Below are 21944 nucleotides of genomic sequence, written 5' to 3'. Positions count from 1 at the left end.
TATGAATATACTCGACAAGTGTATTATTATTTTTGAGAAGGGTGTGACATTTTTTGAAATACTTGGAGATACCCTAAGGTTTTTAAAAACAGAGCAGAAATCACTGCCTTGAGTAAAAATGACTTCCCATGTGGCTGCTGATAGCTCCCCTGATACCATTCATTTGGCATCTAATCACCCTTCCTTGAAGCACCTCACAGCACTCCCGTCTTCCTGTGTTATTACTGGCAACCGAGTTGCTATTTTACTTTGTCACTGAGTGACAAGGCAAAGGTCTATGTTGCTGCCTTAGAGCGACAGCAATCTTTTCCCCTAGTCCTCACCACATGTGGGTGCCTACCTTCTACTGCATGACTTACGTTAGCTTTTTAAAGAAAATGACACATTGGTGGGACTCAGGATCTAAAGGAAGAAAATGTTAACCATCCAAGAAAAACAAAGCAACATAGTTTCAAAGAACCCAGACAAGCTTTGCTCTAAGAACATCCTCATCACACACCCAGGAAGAGCCTGTTTGTTCTGTAATCCACAGAATCCGAAGTACCTTCAAGGTGAGCTCTCCCCCCTTGAGTAGCAATGGCAATATTTAGCTGGTCTGTGCCAATGCAGCTGCGAAGCAAACACTTAAATAGGAATTAGCCTCCAATTCGAACCCCTTTCCCAGTGCTGCCTCCTCATTTCATAATGTTATGAAGCAATTACCAGTAGTTGTGATTCGGAAACCAGTCTGAGATCCAGGCCTTCGCAATTTACAACCTATCAGTGATCTTTGTCAACATTAATTTTCCCCATCCTGATTTACGTGTTTCCTTTCACATTACAAAAGGATCTAAGTTTATGATTTACATGGAGAGCACGACTGTGTTTCAGGACTAGATGCAAAAAAGATTACGCTCTTAATGTGGATGATAAATTTGCATCCTTGTTAAAGGAGAATATTTTAGCCATGACAAATGGCAAGATGGGAGAACACGCTCACTGAAACTTGGATGCCCAGAAATAAGTAATTGGCAACATTAGCAAGCAGCCCAGTCATGCAAACCCCAGGAAAAAAAATGGATCAAGAGTTTGTTGATTCTGTGTGTCTCTCACACATTAAAATCACTTGAGTAGCTTTTAAACTACCTATGTCCCAGGCTCAGTCCCAGAGATTCTGATTCGATAAATTTTGGGTGGGACCACACACATATTTTTTAAAAGCTCCCCAGGATTAAAAGCCACTATGAAATATACTTAGCATATTGCCAGGCATATGATCAATAAAATAGAAGCTAAAATAAAATCAGTGATTAATTCACTGATTCATTAGAGACATACTTATTGAGTACTCACTATGTGACAGGCATTGTTCTCTGCTCCGGGGCTATAAGGCAAAAAATTAAAAAAAAAAAAAAAAAGTTGCAAACTAAACACTTATTCTCAAGGAGACCAGTATCTAGTGAATTACAATTGACACTTAGTTGCATCTGGGGTGTTCCCTGCCATGTTGACAGAAATGCAAAGGTCAAAGTTTCCCCTGCTCCAGTTTCTAACTACGGATAACTACATCATCCACAGAACACTTTATAACTTGAAGAACATGGGGACCATCATGATATCTGGTTCCCAGACATTTCTAGCAAACTTAACTAAGGAAATCTTTTTAAAAATCCTCATTTCACAAATTTACAAAATGAGGCCCACAGAGGCTTTTCAGTAAATGATAGCTCGCTCTTTCCCCTCTTTCCCTTTATGATCAGTAGATCTGAGTTTTAGTTGTTTTTACCTTTTAAAGCTTAAAATGTACCAGACAAGTTCTTAAAAATGTTTATTTACTCTTCATAGAACCTGATTGATTGAATTATTATTATACCCAATAGGTTATGGAAATCAAAGGCCAAAGATATAAAGTGATTTAGGCAAGGTAATTCTTTGTTCGCTATCATTTTAACTTGGGATATGGTTTTTTTTTGTTTGTTTGTTTGTTTGTTTTTTTTAAATTTAGTGGACATAAAACCAGGTTACTACCTGCAAAACCAGAGTGAGTTTGTCGGCCTCTGTCTACCTCCAATCAGCTAGCAAGGAGCTATGATGGAGACATTTAAGGGGGAAAAAGATATCCTAGAGAAAGGTTACTAATATTTTTTCATCAGCAGTCCAAAATATATGAAGACCCGTGCTTTGAACAAGGCAGCTGTTTGCAGCAACAATTTTCAGAAATACAGAATGTCAAAGCTGTACTGAAAAACAGTGTCTATCTGATGTGGGAAGCAAAGGCAGAAGAAAAATTATTAAATTTCCTTATTACCTACATCCCATTGTCAAGTCCTTGAAACAGGCCGAGTGACATTCCTCTAGGGACTCAGAAACCTGGATGTTGATACTTTGCTAAGGGCAAGAGGCAATCTTAGTCCAACCCCCAGGATCCTGTAAATCTACTTGAACATATAAAAATTCCCTTGGAAACCTCCTTTATGTCTAACCTGCAATATACCTGTTGGCAATCACCCACCCTCCCCCCAAGCATATGACTCACTGATCTACATTTGAAGGTTCTCATGACTCAGGTTTTACTAGACAGTGATAAATGACCTTCTTCCAACAATGGTCAGCCTCCTCAAGGTCCTGGAAACCTTGATTCCAAAATTCCTTAGAGAATTACACTATCCCTAACACCCTCCCAACTTGAAAATATATAATGACCCACTCCTCAGGACCCCAGTACCACTCTTTCTGCCCAAGGGTCCTGTCCCCGTGCTTTATTAAAACTACAGTTTTGCACCAAAGATGATTCAGGAATTCTTTCTTGGCCCTTGGCTTCAAACACTAAAATCTTTCCTCCATCACATCTAGTACATACGTTCCTTTTCATAAATGTGGAGCCTGGGACTCTATGAAATAAAATGATTTGGCTAAGATCACACAGTTAGTGGCGGTGCTAAGATGAGAACACGGGATGTATTCATACCAACTTTCAAATACACAAAGGACGTGCTATTTATTTTTCATAAGGCTCACTAAACTACTGATCTAACAGATTAAATATTTTGATGTATCTGCAGAAGTTTGAGGAAAATCTAAGGAGATAATGCTTATTCAATTTTCCTTTAGAATTTCTAACATTTCTAAAAAATGCTCTGAAACTTAAGAATGAAATTAAAAAACTGGTTGCTTGTAAACTCAGACTCAGCTCTTTTGTTTTGGGGGCTTTTTTTCTTCTTCTTCTTCTTTTTTTTTTTTTTCTCCTGGATTTTTGGTTTGTTTGTTTTTAAGCTCTGTTCTTTTGAATACATACAATCACCATCTGATTGGACCACACTGGAATGTTAACTTTCTTTTCTACCTCCTAAAAATCCGGAAAAGTGATCTTTGCAGTATGATACAGAAGGTAACTACTCTTAAATGCAGATTCACTGCTGAAAATCTCACCTCTCTTCTTTAACTTTCAACTTGACTCCAAATCATCAGCTGAGACAGAGGCACTTCACCAAGCCCTCTCTTTCCTATGTCCACTTGGGTCATGAGTGGTATCTTGTATCACAGTTGCATGATTTTTAGTCTGAGCAAAACAACAGACTGCTACTAACTCAAAACCCCAGGATCCTATGCCCAGAAAAGAGCACAAAACTGGGATGAAATTCAGAGTCCGTGGCAGGAGCCCACATTTGGTGAGCCAGTCTGAGAACAGGCTTTCTCTTAGTCCCAGTGCAACTTTCAGTAGCTTGAAAACATCTTCAGCCATTCAGAAAAGAACAAAGTATGAAAATACTACTGAAAGAGGGAACTTCCATTTAATGAGTCCTACTACGCATCTGGAGCTTCAAAGACATTTTTCCTCACAGTGAACTAACATGAGACAAACTTACAGGGAATGAGGTTTTCATGGACATTGGGAAGCCAGACGCACAGCTATTGTTCAAGGATTTAGTGAACCCCGATTTCCACCATAGATCAGATGTGGCCTTGATGATGACAGGTTTGGCATCAGCCCTGGAGGAAAATGAAAACTTAAAAGGCAGTATCAAGTGCAAAGACTGTTCTTGAATATGCTATAAGTCTCAAGTCCAAAAGCATCTTGGAAAATCAAAATACTGGACTTCACAGATATGGCAGCAGAAAACCCTTCAGAGAGAAAATCAACAGTTTTTTGGGACCACCCTGTTATGGATAAATCTCTGCCCTTGGTTAAATGCAATTAAAAACTCAATCTAACCTGAAATTAGCATATGTGTATTCTCTGAGGGAAATGAGGACCCATTAGGGTAATTATACATCTCCACTCTATCTTCTCTAGGAGGATAAAGAATCCATAAGAAAGGAAGGGTAGCATTACTTCCAGTGGGTACAGAACTACTGGGTAACAGAAAGTGTCAAATCAATGAAGAAAGCTGGCCCAGCAACTAGAGGTGAGAGGAACCAAAATCCACACTCTAAATCTGCTCTAGTCTACGAGGCCTATTTCATCCCCACATCCATCATCTTGATGTTTGCCACGATAAACTAGACTGGTACCTGTACCTTGACCTTTGCCCAACTATAGTGGGTCCTTGGAGTAAGAGAAATTGCTCTAAGTTTCAGTCTGAATATACCTTGCAGAGCCATGTCTGGAAAAGATGAGGTGCACAGATGAGTTAGTACCCAGGAGCAAAGGTGGCAAACTGATGTACCTCAGGCTGCCATGCAGGCTAGCCAAGCTATGCTAACCAGGATGGTCATGGAGGCAGCATTCTTAGCTGACCTGAGTCCAGACAGTAGCCGACTTCAGTAGCTGCCCCCATCCCTGCCCCAAATGTTTCCCTAGTGATTAGAAAAACGATTGTATCATGTTGGTTTCAGATAAGCCAATGAGTAAGCAAGAAGGCCCTTTTGAGTAAGAGTCTTCCAGGTTTGTAGATCTCTAAAACTGACCCAAATTAAAAAAAAAAAAATGTGATAGATATAGGCAGAATCCACAGAATCATATATCATCTCAGCATGGAGAGCATCAGCCTCTGCAGAGCTGCCAAGATGGGGAAATTAGAGGCCAGACCTCTATCAAGAATGCAACAGTAACTAGAATCACTTGATGTCAGCAAAACTCTGATCGCTAAGGCTACTACAGGCTGGGATGCACCATCGCCTGGTAAAAGTGCAGTCTCCGTCGTATAACATTCATTGCAATTTTGAAGAGACAGGTTGTTGGGTACTGGGATTGCTTTCTGCAACCCAACGAGAGGAAATGTCTTGTGCAATAGAGAAGAAGAGGGTGGTTCAAATTCTGATGCTCCTTTGAGGTCAGAAGTGATAGATTCCCAACTGAGAGAAGGCAAAAATGAGTCAAGAATGGGTGATCTAGGAAGTTGGGAAAGGACGATATAAGTGAGAAAACAAATTTTGCAATAAATACTAATCAAGTTCTAAGGTTCTCAGATGAAAAAAATCTCCTTGCCCCACCAAAAAGGAAGAATTTATGCATCGACTTATTATAGGCATGGTTAATCCAAGTCCACAATTATTTCCAAGCACATGGAATAAAATGCATAATGCAGCAAGTATAAATTTCCCAATTCATGTGGTTTAGAGTTGGGGCTGGAAGAAGACAGATTTTCGTCAAGTCATCCTACTTCTTTCAAACTCAAAGGGTTAAAGCTAAGTTCACAGTGGCCTGATTCCATGTTCTTATTTGAAAGGGGTGAAGAAGTAGGACAGTCAAAGATAAATTCTTTTCCAAAAGCTCTTTTAAGTCCTGGTCCCCAGAAATGCTGGCAGAAATAAATATACATTTTTTAAAAGAAAAAAAAAAAAAGTCTTGTGCCTTTCATGAATTGATTGCATCTCCCGTTTCTGCAAGCTAAGAAGTCATAATCCTCCGCAATCACAGATTGTTTGAAGCCAGTAAACCAAAGGTGATGACCTTGCTAATACATCCCGGCGGGAGGAAGAAATAAAGCCGTGCTGAGGAGTAAGTCTTCAGCACACCATTTCCCTTTGGAAACAGAATGGAACCGAAAGTGCCCCAGGTTGAGTTATGGATGAGCAGTATTTCGGAAACCTCATCTGGAACGAGAGGAAGGGTTTTCTAAAGTTCTGCAGTGAAGGCTGCTTTCACCCTCCGGTGCTACGACACACGGGGCAAGCCCCTGTCGCTGGATACCAGCTTCCTTGACATGCACAGCTCTCCCCCGCCTCTGGTCACGGGGAGGCTGCTCTGCCGTAACCGTCCCGTGTTCTTCCACCTAAAGTTAATTCTCCGATGACAGCATAGCATGCAGAGCTCAGGATCAGGAATTCAAATGGGACCAATATACGTTTGTTTTTCAACAACCCTCCAGTGCTAACAGAAGGAAATGCAACCAGGAGACACAAATGGGAGTAAATTTATGCTCCTTTCACTATCATACCAGCTTCTGACCCTCACGGAAGCATCGCTACAGACATGCAGCATGACTGTCAATCTACGGGCTGAAATCAAATTAATATTTGTCACCTCCTTCATGTGCCGTGGCAATAAATTACAACAAGAACTGACATTTGGGTTCAATGACAGAGGGTATTTAACCTCTGATTACCTGTGCTATACAGTACAGAACAAGCTTTACATCTATTAATTAAGTCCACAGGTGACATAGATAATTTAAAAAAAATATTTCCCCAATATATTCGTCGCCGTGCTCCTTTTTACTGAACAAATACCATAAGGCCAAAAACTGTGCATGGCCTTGGGGACACAAAAGAGAATAAGATAACAGGCAATCTTCAAAACATTTCCAGTAAGGGGACTAAATATACAGAAAGTACTTATAATTCAAAGTGATGCATTCAAAAAGGAAAACATGTAGAATAGTAAGAATTAACACAAGAGGAGCAATTTATTCTCTGTATGGAAGGGGGTGGTCAGGGAAGAGAGAATCCCTGTGGGGGTCAAAGCCTGGGCCCTAGATCCAGAATGCCTCAATTCAGATCTCTTCTCTACTGCTTAATACCCTTGTGACCCTGTGTACAAATGTCCTCATCTATAAAATGGGTATAATAACAGGGTAAACAATAAACTCATAGGGTTATTAGATGAATTAATTTAGTTCATATGTATAAAAGTCCCTTAGAGAAGTTCCTGGCACACAGTAAATAGCTATTATAAATGGCTATCATTATTCCTTATTAGATAAATCAAATACAGGAGAAAAAATATTTCAAGCAAAGACAACCACAGAAGTATAAAATCCAATGTTTTTGTTTGTTTTGCATTATTTACTGAGTGTTTAGTGGTAGTACACATTCAACATAATTGTCACCCTAATTCTATGAGATCAGTGCTATTATGACTTCTTTTTTTTTGTGATGAGGAAATGGGGCAGAGAGATTAAGAAAGCCCACCACCATCTCAGAGCTGGTAAGTGGGCAGAGCCTGGGTTCTTGTCTAGGCAGGTCAACATCCAAGCCCAAGTGCTGACTTGTTTGTGGACTGGACTTCCACGAGCACTTGCTGTCTGGTAGAACCTACAAGCACTTGACCATGGCTAGAGCATATAATGATCTTCCTTCACCGGAATCCTAGGAAGTGGAGTGATCAAACTCAACGAATATGGTTATCCAAGACGAGAGGGATAGGAGAAGCCAAAAGCAACATCAATTTAGAATCCAGAAAATTTAATTTTCAAAACTGGACTTTTAAATATAAAAGGAGTAAATCACTGGCATGGGCTCCCAAGCACACTGTGGGAAGAAAGCGAAAGGAGACCAAAAGAAACTCAACATCACTTCAATGTGACATCTGAGCTGGTCTCTGTCTCTGTCTTTTTTCTCTCTGTCAAGAAAGGTGTGACAGTGACTACCAGATGAGGTTAATACACAAGCCTCAGTCTTGGAGGTAAGAGCTGCCTGGAGATAACCTACCATAACCAGCGCAGAGGAGGCGCTCAGCGTTTGCTCAAAATGTGGAGGTTAGTTGTCACTCACGAGTACCTAGGAATGTGGGGGACCTGACGAGCAGGTCCAGCCGTTCCGCACACATGCAGAAAACCAGCAGCTCCTTCTCCTACGGAGCTGAGTGGTTTTCTTAACAATGGCTTTAATAAAGGCTTTTCTGATAAACTCCGCCTGTTCTGACCAGTTCCTTTTTCACAAAATCCCCTGGGGGGCTAGATATGTACTAAGTTTAATATTATTAAAAGTCACACTCCTCTGGATATTATTTCTTAAGTGTTCTGTAGGCTTTTAAACACACTTGGATTGAGGGTCCTGCTGTTCTACCATTTGTCCTCTCCCAACCCAGCTTCACCTTCCTCTCTATGTAGTACGGACCCCCTCATCTACCACTGCGACCTCCTGAGCTCCCTCACCCTGCTGTTCTTGCTCCACACCTCTCAGGAATGACATAACCAACCTCCTTCTTGAGTCTGATGCAGGGCTCACTGCAGTGAAAGCTCAGCCGTGCTAACCCGGGTCTGCAGCCGCACCAGGGGTCTAAGTATGCCCAGCACCGCCCCCGCTGGCCCCTGAGCCCTCCTGCCTCCTCAGCAGCCCTTCCACATTGTTGACCCTCAAGTCTGTTTCTCACACCCCACTAAATCCAAGTGTCAGGAACTCCTTCAACTCTTGGTCTCCCAAGAAAGCTGATCCTTGCGTGCCCCACTCCGGCTTCCTTGCTTGGTGGAAGAAATGCTCCCCCTGTGCTCACCCCTCAGCCCATCCTGATCTACCCTGGTGGATAATCCCCCAATCAAGCTCCCAACGCTGATTATTTCTGCCACTCAACCTTCTGCCAACTGGATTCACTCTGAGGTTTGCTCACATTTTCAACATCTTCCCACTGATTTATCCCCCCATAAAACATGGTCAGGGTTACCCTCTCTTCAAGAAAGGAAGATATTCCTTTATGACCTCTTTATGGAAAATCATGTTTCTTCCTTTCTTTCCCCTCACAGCTTCTTCCTTGGAAGAGCGGTTTCCCTAAGCTTTGCTCATTCACAAGTTGTAGGTGCTCAGTAGACATCAGTAAAGCAGGTGTGTGCCGTCCATGGTCTCTCCATCCACTGGACTATCCAAGACACCGGCAAGAAAGTCACTCTAGAAGTGTCTCTTCCTCTCACACACCCAACTGGTCCTGTTCATTTTTACTTTAAAAGATCTATTGGAATCACCATCTATGAAATCCCATACTTCCATTTTTTCAAGCCTGCCCGCCAAAAGTCAGCTCCTTTTCATCTCTTACTTTACTGACTACTGTTCTCATAGCCAGTCTTGCTCTTTTCCAACTAAATCCTCAACACAATACCATGGTTTTCCCCTAAAATTCACATTTCGTCAAGTCTTTCCCTTGTTCTAAACTTTCAATGATGCATTATGTCCTCTGGGATAAATGTCAGAATACCTAGCACAGATGAATTTGAACTGGTCCATTTCTATTTTTGCAAAATCATCTCTAAATACTCTATCCATACACAGACTATACTGTGATCTTCTGTAATCTCCTTAATATGCTGTGTCATCAGCATGTAAAAATGCCTGGAATTCGGTAAACACTCAGTAAATAAATAATCAGTGTCTTTTACTGGCCTGATTCCTACTTGTTTATCAAAATTTAGGGGGGCACCTGGGTGGCTCAGTCAAGTGTCTCTCCCTCTCCCTCTCCCCTCTGCTCAAGCTCTTTGTTTCTCAAACAAATAAAATCTTTAAAAGAAAAAGTCAGATCAGGTAACCTTTTGTCCAGGAAGCTTTCCCTTCCACCCAGAGCACTTTATGATGCCTCTATTATGGTCCTTGACACATTAATCTCATGTATTTATCTGTCTCTCCCACCAGACTGTGAGTTGCTTAAGGGTGAAAAATCAGATTTAAAAAAAAAAAAAAAGCTGTATTTATTTAATTGACAGAGAGACAGCGAAAGAGGGAATGCAAGCAGGGGAAGTGGAAGAGGGAGAAGCAGGCTCCCCACTGAGCAGGGAGCCCAGTGCGGGGCTCGATCCCAGGACCCTGGAATCATGACCTGAGCCGAAGGCAGATGTTTAATGACTAAACCACCCAGGTGTCCCTGACCATCAGATCTTATTCATATCAGGATTCACACCATTTAGCATGATTCCAGGTTGTGCTTATTTATACACTTAGTTAATCTGACACATCTGACTTAAATGGCAATGTGCCAGGCACTTTTCTGAGCATTTGCCACAGAACAGAAATTAAAAAAGACAAAGTCTCTGCCCTTAGGGAGCTTATATTCTAGCAGTGGGCATCAGACAATAGATAAGGAATAAAATCATTTCAGATCACGGCATCACACTGAATGAAATGCACAAAGAACTGCGGTAGACAAAAACAAGGGCCTTCTTTTAAATATGGTGGATATAAACAGCTTTTTAGAAATGAGGTGGCAATCAGGCTGAGATCTGAAATATGAGTGAGATCTGAAATATGACTGAATACTGAGACTATATGTTGCTACACAAGATAATTAAACTGTGCATCTTCTGAACATCATTGTGCCCGGTATAGAGTTCTATACTCAAAGACCGTGTAATAAAATGGGAATTAACAGTCTAAGTACTTCCTGAATCTTTAACGAGGTTTGGTATTGCAATGGGAGTTGCTCCGTTTCCTCTAGGAAAATTTTGTTTCCTGGGCTCATGTTGATAAAGTTATGAGAACATCAGGGCAATGGGTGCTTTCATGTGTATCTCGTCCATTACTGCACTAAAAAGAGAAACGGAGAACTCAGCAGAGAGCCAACCACTGAGGCCAATGAGGATCACAGAGGGGCAACGCGAGGCCCATCCCTCACAGAGATCTCAGGAAGGGGGGCAGAGTCTGCAGGAAGATCCTTGTAGAAATGGCCTTCATATGGGTATTCAAGAAGATTGTGTCAGAACTGAGGGGGCCAAGAAGCATTCATGGTCCTCTATGGACATAACCTGAACCTAGGCTCTTCCCACTTGGCACTGACTGTGTTCCCACTCCTTGATTGACTGTGACGGCCTTTCACAAGATCATACAGCACGTGATTCCTAACAGTAGCTCCTACATGGAGGGAATGAAGTTAAAAATTTAGAACAGAAACAAGTATAAGGCATGGGCCCGGTTTTCAGAAACCCTAAACCCTTTCTTAGTATACTGCTTCTAAGCAAAAATCATATTAAATATTAATGATATTTAATATGTGCTGAGTTCTATTTTAGGTGTCAAGCAAACAAAAATAACTAAGACATGGTCACAGTCTTTGAGTTTCCAGGCCAGTATGGAAATAGATGAGCACGGACAATAGCTCATGCGTAACTACGCGCTGCCTTTGCTACGCTTCTGCAATCACCCACCGGGCGTCTGCCCTTCACTAGATTTGCAGTGTCTGGAGGGAAAAAAACAATTTCTTACTTGGATCTTTCCCCCCAATGTCTGCCTAGCACAGTGCCTGGCATAGAACAGGGGACTGGTTGATGTTTGTTAAACTGAACCAAATAAATATGTATCTGATAACCATCCTAAGTCAAAGATAAATAATGTGCTACAGGATTAATGAGGAAGGAACAATTTACTTTTGCTTCAGGTGGCGGGGGGCCGGGGCGGGAAGGTAGGTGGGAACAGAAGGTCTGCAGAGGCACAGAGCAATAAACATATGGAAAAGTGTTCAGCATCCCCAGTGGTCAGAGAGAAACCCATTAAACCACACGGAGATCAACATATCATTTTCACTGAAAAGACTAGCAAAAATTTTCAACTGAATTAAATTTAAATTAAAAATTTTAATTCAATTTTTAAGTTGAACATCCCCAGTGCTGGTGAAATCATTGGGAAATATACAATTTATTACTGCCTGTGGGTGTGAATTGTTTCAATCTTTTTAAAAAGTCATCTCAGCTATCCATTAACATTACACATGTATATATTTAGGATACCACAGTAACGGCAAAAAAATTACCACAATGTAAGGACATGATTACAAATACATGTAATAGCAAATATTGTGGATGTGAGCTCGAGATCCACTGGAAAGGGGGAGGCAGCAGGGCACAGGCATTAAGGAGGATCAATTCAGGAGCCACTTCTGGGCTGCAGGATGCTGGGCCAGGTACTCAGCTTTCCAAGCCTCGCTCCTCTCATCTGCAAACTCGGGATACTAGTCGTGCCTGTTCTATAGGTTGATAGGAGGGTAAAAAGCACTGAGGGCATTTCCTGGCATGCATGAAGCACTACTTACGTTAGGATGCCCCTGTTTAACTCCACATATGTATCCATGTGATCTGATACTGATCAACCTGATTCTTTTTTTTTTTTTTTAAAGATTTTATTTATTTGTCAGAGAGAGAGGGAGAGAGAGCGAGCACAGGCAGACAGAATGGCAGGCAGAGGCAGAGGGAGAAGCAGGCTCCCTGCAGAGCAAGGAGCCCGATGCGGGACTCGATCCCAGGACGCTGGGATCATGACCTGAGCCGAAGGCAGCTGCTTAACCAACTGAGCCACCCAGGCGTCCCTGATTCTGTCTTTTTAACATGTTTATCTAGACAGACACCCAAGACTCATTGTTTAATGAAACAAACATGTTATCAGAGCTCTGCGAATAGTTACTCCTATTTTCTTAAACAAACAAAGTGATCCTGACATATATACCTCTCTGTTGGTCTTTTTGAGTTAGGGCATAATGATATGGAGAGAATCACCAAAGACTCTTAGCATCAGCAACCTCAGGAAAGCTAGATCTGTGTGGGAAGAGACTATTAACATTTTTATTTGTCTCTGCTCTGCATTGTTTGACTCACTATAATGAGCATATATTACATTTTTCAATTAAAAAAATAGCAATATGGTTTAATACGATAGTCTTTTAACTCCAGGAGCGACAAGCAACTCCATGTGACACAAATATGGGAAAGGGAGTGAGACTCAGAAAGCTCAAAAGAATCCAGAATCCAACACACATCCTGGTCCTGCTGGGGAGCTTGGCTCTCTCCTTGGGGCCCCTGGAAAGGCACTAAACATTTGCATGCACAGGGCTGAGTAACATCATCAGAGCTGTGTGACATGAAGTGTCCTCCTGTGGGAAAATTACCATACTGTAGCTGGATTCTTTTTTCTTTTTTTTAGGGTGGGTATCCCTATTTTTTATATTCTTATTTGTGTAGATGACTAAAAACTGGGTTTTGTAGCAAAGCACCCTTCAAAGCAGGGACTAACGACCTGTCCCAAGTGGCCCTTTGCTCTTCCCCTGCATAAGGAGCGGGGAAGGCAAGCCATGCCCCCAGCTCATGTGCACCCGCCACAGGGCTGGCAGTCACAGACTTGGGTCAGCTTCTGTTAGCCTGAACCACAGGTGCTCTCCAGGGAGCACTATTCGCAGCCAACCCCACACAGACGCTGCCTCAAGGCACTCTGCAGCCATTCTCTCCACAAAGACTCCACTGGGAAGTATCTCTTGGTAATTGCTGTGTGTAACACCCAAGAAGAATCAGAGCTGCTCCTGGGAGGAGGAGCCAGGCCCGGCTCCCAGGTTGGAATCAGACAGAATGCCTGACCATGCTCCCTACCTTAACCACACACTCGGTGTCCCCAGAAAGCAGGTGACTTTATGACTTTATGACTCCTAAAGTACCTAACTGGAATATGTGTTTGGATGCTTGCTTGTGCTCCAGCTGAACCTGGAATGGTGCCCCGCATCTGAAGAGAAGTCCGCCACGTCAGCCAATCTCTGGGACACATGCACTACAGGCTCCTGTCCCTTTAAGAGTATCCTTCCTGCTCCTTCCAGAATTGCCTAGAGCTTTCTCACCTGCTAAGCCTCTTCCAGCAAAGTGCTGATTACCCCCGACACACAGGGAAAAAGATGAATATATTTCTTCTCAGAGATACTGTATCTAGATTTTGACATTTTATTTATCTCAACCTTTAAGCTTATCTTGCTCCAATATGGTAAAACCAGAAGCTCTGCAGAATCTCAAAGCTTAATCCACTGTAATGTGGAGAAGATCCGGAGGTGTAGTTAATTGTTCTGCGTCAGATCATCCCCCTTTCCTCTCGGTGGGACTCCCTGAGCGCACAACAACACAACACAAAACAAAATCAACAACTTGCTCTAAGAGTAAGGTGTAGTCAACAAGACCAACTGGGAGCAGAAGCTCATTAATTTGGTGCATCTTTTTTTTTTTTTAAGAGTTTATTTATTTATCTGACAGAGATCACAAGTAGGCAGAGAGACAGGCAGAGAGAGAGGAGGAAGCAGACTCCCCGCCGAGCAGAGAGCCCCATGTGGGGCTCGATCCCAGGACCCTGAGATCATGGCCTGAGCCAAAGGCGGAGGCTTTAACCACTGAGCCACCCAGGTGCCCCAATTTGGTGCAGCATCTTACCCCGTCATCCGGGGCTGGGGGCTGGTTGGTCCAGCGAGGTGCAAAGCTCTAGGACATCACTCCAAGGTCAGGTGCCTCTTGGCCTTGTTCCTGTTCTGACACCCCATGGCACTTGCCACTTGACCCCAACTCACTGTTCAGTGGAAGGAACTTGTAAAGAATAAGGGCTCCATTGCGAACTGCTTGTGTCTCTTTGTTGGACAAAAAGCCCTTTCCCTGTTGCCCACTATTTTTCTGAAATAGTAATGAGCTGCTCAGAATGTCACAGTGCTTTAAAAACTCATTTATTTCATAGATTTATGATTAAAATTATGTTTGCTTATTTGCTTAGGTACGGAAAGAGTCACCAGAAGGCAGAGGGGACTCCAGAAGACAGGTAAGCGGTAAAATGATGGAAGTTTATTAACTAACACCCCTGAACGTATATGGCCTATTATTTACTAATTGTATGACCCTGAGCACACCATAAAAATGAAGTAAGAGGATGCAATACTCCATGCGTGGCACTTCATTTCATGCCTGGCACATAGTGACCACCCAATAAAAGTTCCTTTTTATTATTGTTGTCGTTATCACCATTATCACCAGCATCACTGCCATTATCATTAAACCAGAAAGGTGCTGGGTTTAAGGATTTAAAATCTAGTTGAGGAGAGAATATATACACATGAGCAAAAAGAACCAATGCTTCTCTCGTGTCTTAATTACAACACTTAAGGTTGTATGACACTTTGTTTACGTGAGATTGATCTCCTTCTGGGATCTGGCAGCTCTGGGTGGCTGCCCAAGTACCCGATCCAATACGATCACAGACAGCAGGTTCCGTACAAGTACATTTAACTCTCATTTGAACTGTCCACACAGACCTCTGACCCCCTCTAGAAAATGAACACCTGAAGGACAGACAGAGCTTACGTACTCTTGATCTATGTACACGTACCCACGTTCCCCTCCCTGGACCAGAACAATCTAAGACCTATAGGAGTTAATCAATACATCTTTGTTGAATAAATGAATAAGAAAGAATATGAAATTTAAGTATTCATGGGTCTGTCCAAAAACAAATGCTTACTGGGCATCGTCCGTGGGCTAAGTCCAGTGCTCTGTGCTAGGGTTGTAATGAGAAGACCTAAAATCCGGCTTGTCCCCAGCAAGCCCCCAGTTTTAAGCACTAAGACTAGGGGAGTCTGTGTAGATCAGTTGGCTGAGCATCTGCCTGCCTTCTGCCTGCCCCAGGGTCCTGGGATCAAGCCCCACACTGGGCTCCTGCTCAGCAGGGGGCCTGCTTCTCCCTCTCCTCCGCACTCAGGCTCTCTCTTGATAGCTCTGTCTCTCTCGCTAGCTCTCTCTCTCTCAAATAAATAAAATCTTAAAAAAAAAAAAAAAAAGACTGACGTAGGAGAAAATGAGTCCACAGCTGGCACTAGTTTACTTCAAGCAGGCCTAACCCAGACCTCTCTCTCTCTCCTCTTCCATATTAACACCCCAAAGAGATTCCTTAAAGACCAAACATGGTCATTGTGAGCCACCCTAAAACGTAAGCCCTACCAAAGCATTTATTTATTTTTTTTAAAGATTCTATTTATTTGTTTGACAGACAGAGAACACAAGTAGGCAGAGAGCCAGGCAGAGAGGGGGAAGCAGGCTCCCTGCTGAGCAGAAAGCCTGATGTGGGGCTTGATCCCAGGACTCTGGGATCATGACCTCAGCTGAAGGCAGAGGCTTTAACCCACTGAGCCACCCAGGCGCCCTATCAAAGCATTTATAAAGTATTCTAAATATTTTTCTTTTCTCCTTCCCTCTTTTCTTTAATAAATTATATATTCATTAAGGCATGGGTTCTTCTATCAAAGTATTAAACCGATAGTTCTAATGGTATAGAGCACCCATGGTAGTTGTTTGCCACAAACGAGACATGTAATATGGGGCAGACATGGTAAATGACTACCGTGGACAGATCAAAAAAGTAAACATATGCGGGTGTATTATATGTGTATATGTGTGTATCTATAAGCAGGCGTATTTCTGTGTGCATACGTATATGTATACATCCTCCATTGAAACTAACCCTAAGATGGAAGGATCACAGATGATTCCTGCCACTTTTCAAAGCTCAAGCCCAAGGAGATTGCTCCTTTAGAAGAAAGGCCCGGTATTTCTGGAGTGTGATGTCATTTTCATTTTACTAACCCCCCCCACCTTGAAATGAGAGAAAAACATCCTCCCTAGGCTGGAGCATGGGTCACAGTGCCCCATGAGAGGGAAAGGAGCACGGTGAACCTGACTTTCAGCAGTCTAGGGCAAGCTGCTCCTCCTGTCCCTGGGGCCTGCCCTTCCCACTGACGGCTGCTAATAGCCTCTTTCCACTGAGACAGAATTGCATATCTTTTAATTTTCCAATATGCCAACTACACTTTATACAGCAGATGCGCTGCAGAATAAAGCTGGCTTTTACCTTCATGTATGTACATACATTAGAGATATCAAGGAAACATAAGCTAGTCTGATGAAGGGGTCCTGAATTTAAACAACAGAGCAAGTGTCAGGCCCTTAATGCCTTAAAGAATTGCAATACTAAACCTCCCACACCTTAATTTAGTTCCATCATTTCCTTGGAACCAAATCTCTGCATAATTGACCTTCTAGTTGGGGGCAGAGTTCAATAATCTGGACACGTCATACTAGATTCTATACTTTTCTTCAGTCTGCTGGGGTTTTCCTAAAGCACACAACAATTTATTAGGGGTTTCCTATACAGAGTGTGAAGCCTACTGGAAAACAGCCATCGGGTTAAAAGAAAATTTAGCAAACAATCCTTTTGTGGGGTAGATTCCTTTGGCCTGTAACCCATGACCCTCCTCTGTGTGACAACGGCATTGCCCTACAGGGGCAGGCCCTGAAATCCAACTGCTATTATGAAAAGCAAGGTCAATCCCTCCCACCCCCCATCACTGTTCACTGTAGCAGGGATGGAGCCCTGACACAAAGGGCAGATTGGACTCTTTCTCTCTAGACATCAGCCCTGACCCCGAGGACCAGCAACCAGGCTTTTCTGATCACGTTAACTGATAGGGGATGAAGTCCCCCTCCCACCCCCGATCCTATGTGGAGGACAGCCACCAGCTTGTGTCTGCCCAGAGATGACTCCCAGCTTCTGTGTTGTTAGTATAACCTCTCCCACTTCGTCTGCGCACACAGTGTATGTGTTCAGGGATGGCTGATCAGAAGTGATAGTCAACATATTAAAAACATCATTGTAACTACGGCACCGGCCAATGAGACTCTGGGCTAGATGCCAATCCAGTGATCACTGGATATTATCCCTGGGGTCATCTTCATCGTCTTCCTGGCTCAGGGACTGTCACAAGATTCCAGGTTTAAACAACCGAGCACCTCCTGTGCTTAAGGTTGGTTTAGGTGTGGACACATGACACAGGCTGGCAAAGACCCCAGCAGGATGAGACCAATAAGTCAGACGTTTACCAACAAACAGAAACAGAAGAACATATATTCCCTCAGAACAAAAGGAGAGAAGAGAGGGCTGGATTTCTGAGGACATTCCGGTCCCCAGTTTCAGCCCAGCTGCACATGGCTGCTGGTGTTCAATGAGTCAGTCTGATCCTAGGGGATCGATAGCTTTCGTCTGAAGAATTCATTGTACACACTCTGTGTGTGAGACAATACAGTGTGAATCCCAGAGATGAAGGCATGCACGCGAGTGTGTGAACACCTGTGTGCTAGTGAGCTGAAGGCCAGGAAGGGATGCAGGAAAAAAGCTATAGTGCCAGGGTGGCCGGGGACAGCCAACCCAGCGGTGCTGTAGATCCCTTCTGCAAATACACCTCCATTCTTTGTTTCTGCTTCAACGAGCTCACATATCAGTGAGAACTGTGGGAACCAAAATGCATAAAGACAACCTAATGACCAGTTTAGCAAAAGACCTGTGACCAAAACAAGGGGCCTATAGAGAAATAAGGATCTGGCTTGCCTGGAGATAAACCCCAACCCATGTGTAAAGGAAACTGAAAGCAAAAGGGAAGCAGCGAGAACACAGAACCAAAAATCATCCCCCCAGGATAAAAGGTTGGGGAACAGCAGTCACAGGTGTCATGTTTAAGTAACACAGTAACCATTAGCTCACTTTATCTACATACCTCCAAAGCGAGCTCTCAGTGATGCTCCCCAGGTTATAGTCATAGAGCTTTGTCAAAATGAGAATCACCTGAAGGCAAAAGAAGAAATCATGGTTAGTCTCAAACAATTACAATCTCATAGAACTGAAATGGCCCAAGGGAGGACTTAGGATTCCTTTAATGGGTGCTTAACATAATTGAATGAATTGTTACAGCATCACTTACACTGACTGGGGTAGGGTTTTCCAGGGCCTTCCCCTTTCAACTGCTCAGGCCTGATTCCCTCCCCAACTTTCTCCCTCTGTCCTGCAGTGAGTTACCTGCCCATCCAGGCATTCCTTACCCTGGTGGCCTGAAGGCTTTCAGGGAAGGCTAGCAGAGCTGTCAAACAGGGACCCTGCAAGAGAGCCCCTGGGCAGATGGGCGGGAGACAGTTAGGTCCCTGATATGGGTCCCAGCCCTAGTAGCTGTACCACACTGGGAAGGTTGTTTCGCTTCTCTGAACCTCAGTGTTCCCATCTATTAAGAGGGTGAGCAGTAATGCCATCACCCAGAAAGGCTTGCTGTGAGGAGTTAAAATAGGTAATAAATGCTAATTATTCTTCAATCTGCATGGGGTTCTTAAATGTCAATTCCTTCCCTTTCTTCTCCTTCGTAGGGACTAGCTTTATCCATTTCTTCTGATTCTCCAGTTCTTGGAAAGCCACCGGGTGGAGTCCAGCCTTCCACACGGGCTCAGCAAGAACATTTTAACAGGAGCATATTTATGTTTTATGGGGTCCTGAAGCGTACAGAATTTGGGGAACCCTCCGTAAAGAAAAGAATATAAACATACGAACTCAAACTTAAAAAGGCGTCTCGGGACACCGACACGTCAGCTCCATTAGCTTCACGGCAAACCCTCCTCTGACTTGAACCCACAGCTGCTCGCGGCATCACTCAGACACTCCAACTACTCAGCTCTTTCTTTCAGAATTCATCACTCACTGGACATTTGTTAGGAACCCAGATGAGGCCTGGTAGTCCGTGATCCAGTCAGGACAGGAGGAGCTCACCAAAGATAACCTGGGTGGACAGACAGAGGATCTACCTCTCCTCAGTCCCTCGGACCCTCACAGCCATCATGGCTGCTTCCTCCAGCATCCACAGAGATCACCAGGGCCCCCCATTACCCGAACGCACGAGCCCCAGGACACGTGGGAGAACCCACAGAGCAGTGTGCTCCCGCCCAGTGAATTCTCACCCCCCATTCACTCTTCTTATGTAAGGACGAGAACTGAATAGGTCTGCTCTGTTTTCTGTCAAGGTTTCTATTTCTCTCCTGATTCACACAACCGAGCGCATTTGGCCCAGTCCTGCTGTTTCCCACTCAGCAGAAACATGTTGACATCGATTTCCAGGATTTTCCCTGAAGGCCAAGGGAGCGGTTCTAGTCACAGTGAGCACAGAACATTCCAACCTTGATATCCAAGGCAGCGAGCTGCCAAGGAGTGCTCAATCCTTCCAGGTTCCACTCTGCTCGCACAGGCCTTGATTTACCAAAGGCACGAGCATCTGTGAGCAGATTCCCAACACCTCCTTCCCAGCAAGCAAACCGGAACTCCACTACCTTGGGCCTGTTCCAAGTTCAAGGGAATGAAGGGTTGCGGTGACCCAGACAGGCAGAGCTCTGCGGAGCGCTGCTCTCGGGCCGCCCTTCTCCTGAGCCACCACGCAGGCTTCCTGCAAGGACCTGCTCTGAACTTGCTTCTTTAGCAAAATGTGAGCATGTGTGAGGTACTGGGCACCCTATAGGTCTATCAGATGGTTCACCTGTGGTCGGGGACACATGCTTCACAGGTCCGAATGCCAATTAAGTCCCTCTGAGTGCTAAGTTTCAATCACCGCCATCCCAGGAATGCTGATCGCCAGCAGCAGGGTGGCTGTTTGTTGGAAGACACAGAGTGGCGTTGCCACTCTGCCTCCGTATGATTTTGCCAAATAGTCCTATAGATCCCCCACCAAGAAAATGGGGGTGTGGGCATAGAGCATTTCTCGGTAGTTGCTCTCTTGATACAATACAGTGGTAAACTAAATAATGAAGTTCAGCGGGGCCCAGCCTGCGCCTCGCACCCATCTGATGGTGGAATTCAGATGAGCCCCGGAGAAGGAACGTTTTAACCCAGCAGGTAATGGTGTGGAGAGCACGCGCGCGCGCGCACACACACACACACACACACAAACTGTTTAAGCAATTCTTAGGCAGGGCAGCAAGGAGGTAAAATCCACTCTTGAGGGGCTAGGAAAACGAAAATGCCACTGATACACTAAGGCAGTTTATCAATACTGTGCCAGAAGAGGCGTCCTTTCTGGCATTCCAAAGTATATCTGCTTGAATCAATCTGCTCTTTCTGTTTTGAGAACGAGAGCAAGAAAGAAGGGGGACCTGCTAACCTTTAGTTATGTCTCCAATCGATTCCTTGCAATCTCTCTCCTCCTCATTTTTCCTTTCTCTGTGTGCATTATTTACCTCCATACTCCTGCATAGTGATGCCTCATTGTATCAGATCTGGTTTGTTGTTCCTTTATTTTCCCGTCCTGGTTAATTAGCCATACTAGTTAATAGAATTAGTAACTGTTAAAGGGCCCACAACCCAAAGTACAAGTATTCGATGAGGAAAAGGGGAGAATGCAATTGCCTGGCTACTCTGGTCCCCATGTCTACTAATTTTGCATATTTTTCAAACTTAAAAAACCAGTGAAACTTTTTCATCAAGTGAAATGTTATATGTACTTAAAAATATATGGACAGTAATTTATTTTTACTCATTCAGTAAACAATTTTCATGTATAGATTTAATTCTATGAGCCCAACTGCATAGAATTTAATTATAAATCCAATCAATGAGAGCAAGGCTGTTTTGATGCATACACACGCAAAATGTAATACTCATCAGCATCTCATTTCTTTCTCTATCTTGTTTTCATTATATAGTACCAAAATATCCCTGATTCAAAACCGCAAGTGCTGACCATACGGCAATAGCTTTTTTAGCTTCCTTTTAAATTTCTTAGGATACTTTCTTTAAATAGCTATAATCCAACTATCGATGGCTTAACCACCTCTACCTGCACTGAGCCAGGATCTCAGCACCCAGTCATCTGTGGCACGATGTGCAGTGGCTTGGCCGGGGATTCCCCACCTGGGCCAGGAGCCACAGCACCTTGTGCCGCCGTACCCTTGTTTCGCCGTGGCTCCTTCCTGCCATATCCACTGCTTACAAAGCTACCGGGGGAACATCTCTTGGTGTGTATGTATAAAGAGCATGTTGAAGTCAACCTACCAAGCTGTTATTTTCTAACCATCTATCCCTTAGAAGGTGAGAGAGTGCCAGAAAACAGCTCTGGGATCTGTGCGGGGATGAGTGGGGTTCTTCAAGGAAGTGATCATGGGCTTCCTCCCTAGGACTGAGCTAAACTGACACTATCTGGGCTCACACCCAACTACTGTGCCTTCTCCCAGAGTCTTCCAAAGCTCCTACCA

At 43.7% G+C, this 21944-nt stretch overlaps 1 protein-coding gene across 4 annotated transcripts in view; it reads right to left on the bottom strand.

The window, feature by feature from the left end:
- SORCS1 (sortilin related VPS10 domain containing receptor 1) overlaps positions 1–21944 on the bottom strand; it is a 497774-nt gene that overhangs the window by 295087 nt on the left and 180743 nt on the right. For all 4 annotated transcript variants that reach the window (XM_032880513.1, XM_032880527.1, XM_032880538.1 and 1 more), the window contains exon 2: positions 18443–18510. In XM_032880513.1, the coding sequence (XP_032736404.1) occupies positions 18443–18510 (68 nt within the window). The remainder of the gene's footprint in view (positions 1–18442; positions 18511–21944) is intronic.

This window comes from Lontra canadensis, unplaced genomic scaffold, assembly GCF_010015895.1.
Source record: "Lontra canadensis isolate GAN:19392208 unplaced genomic scaffold, GSC_riverotter_1.0 scaffold3, whole genome shotgun sequence".
NCBI classification, from domain to species: domain Eukaryota; kingdom Metazoa; phylum Chordata; class Mammalia; order Carnivora; family Mustelidae; genus Lontra; species Lontra canadensis.
The sequence above is the reverse complement of the archived record's forward strand: the minus strand, read 5'-3'. Positions and strand labels throughout refer to the sequence as shown.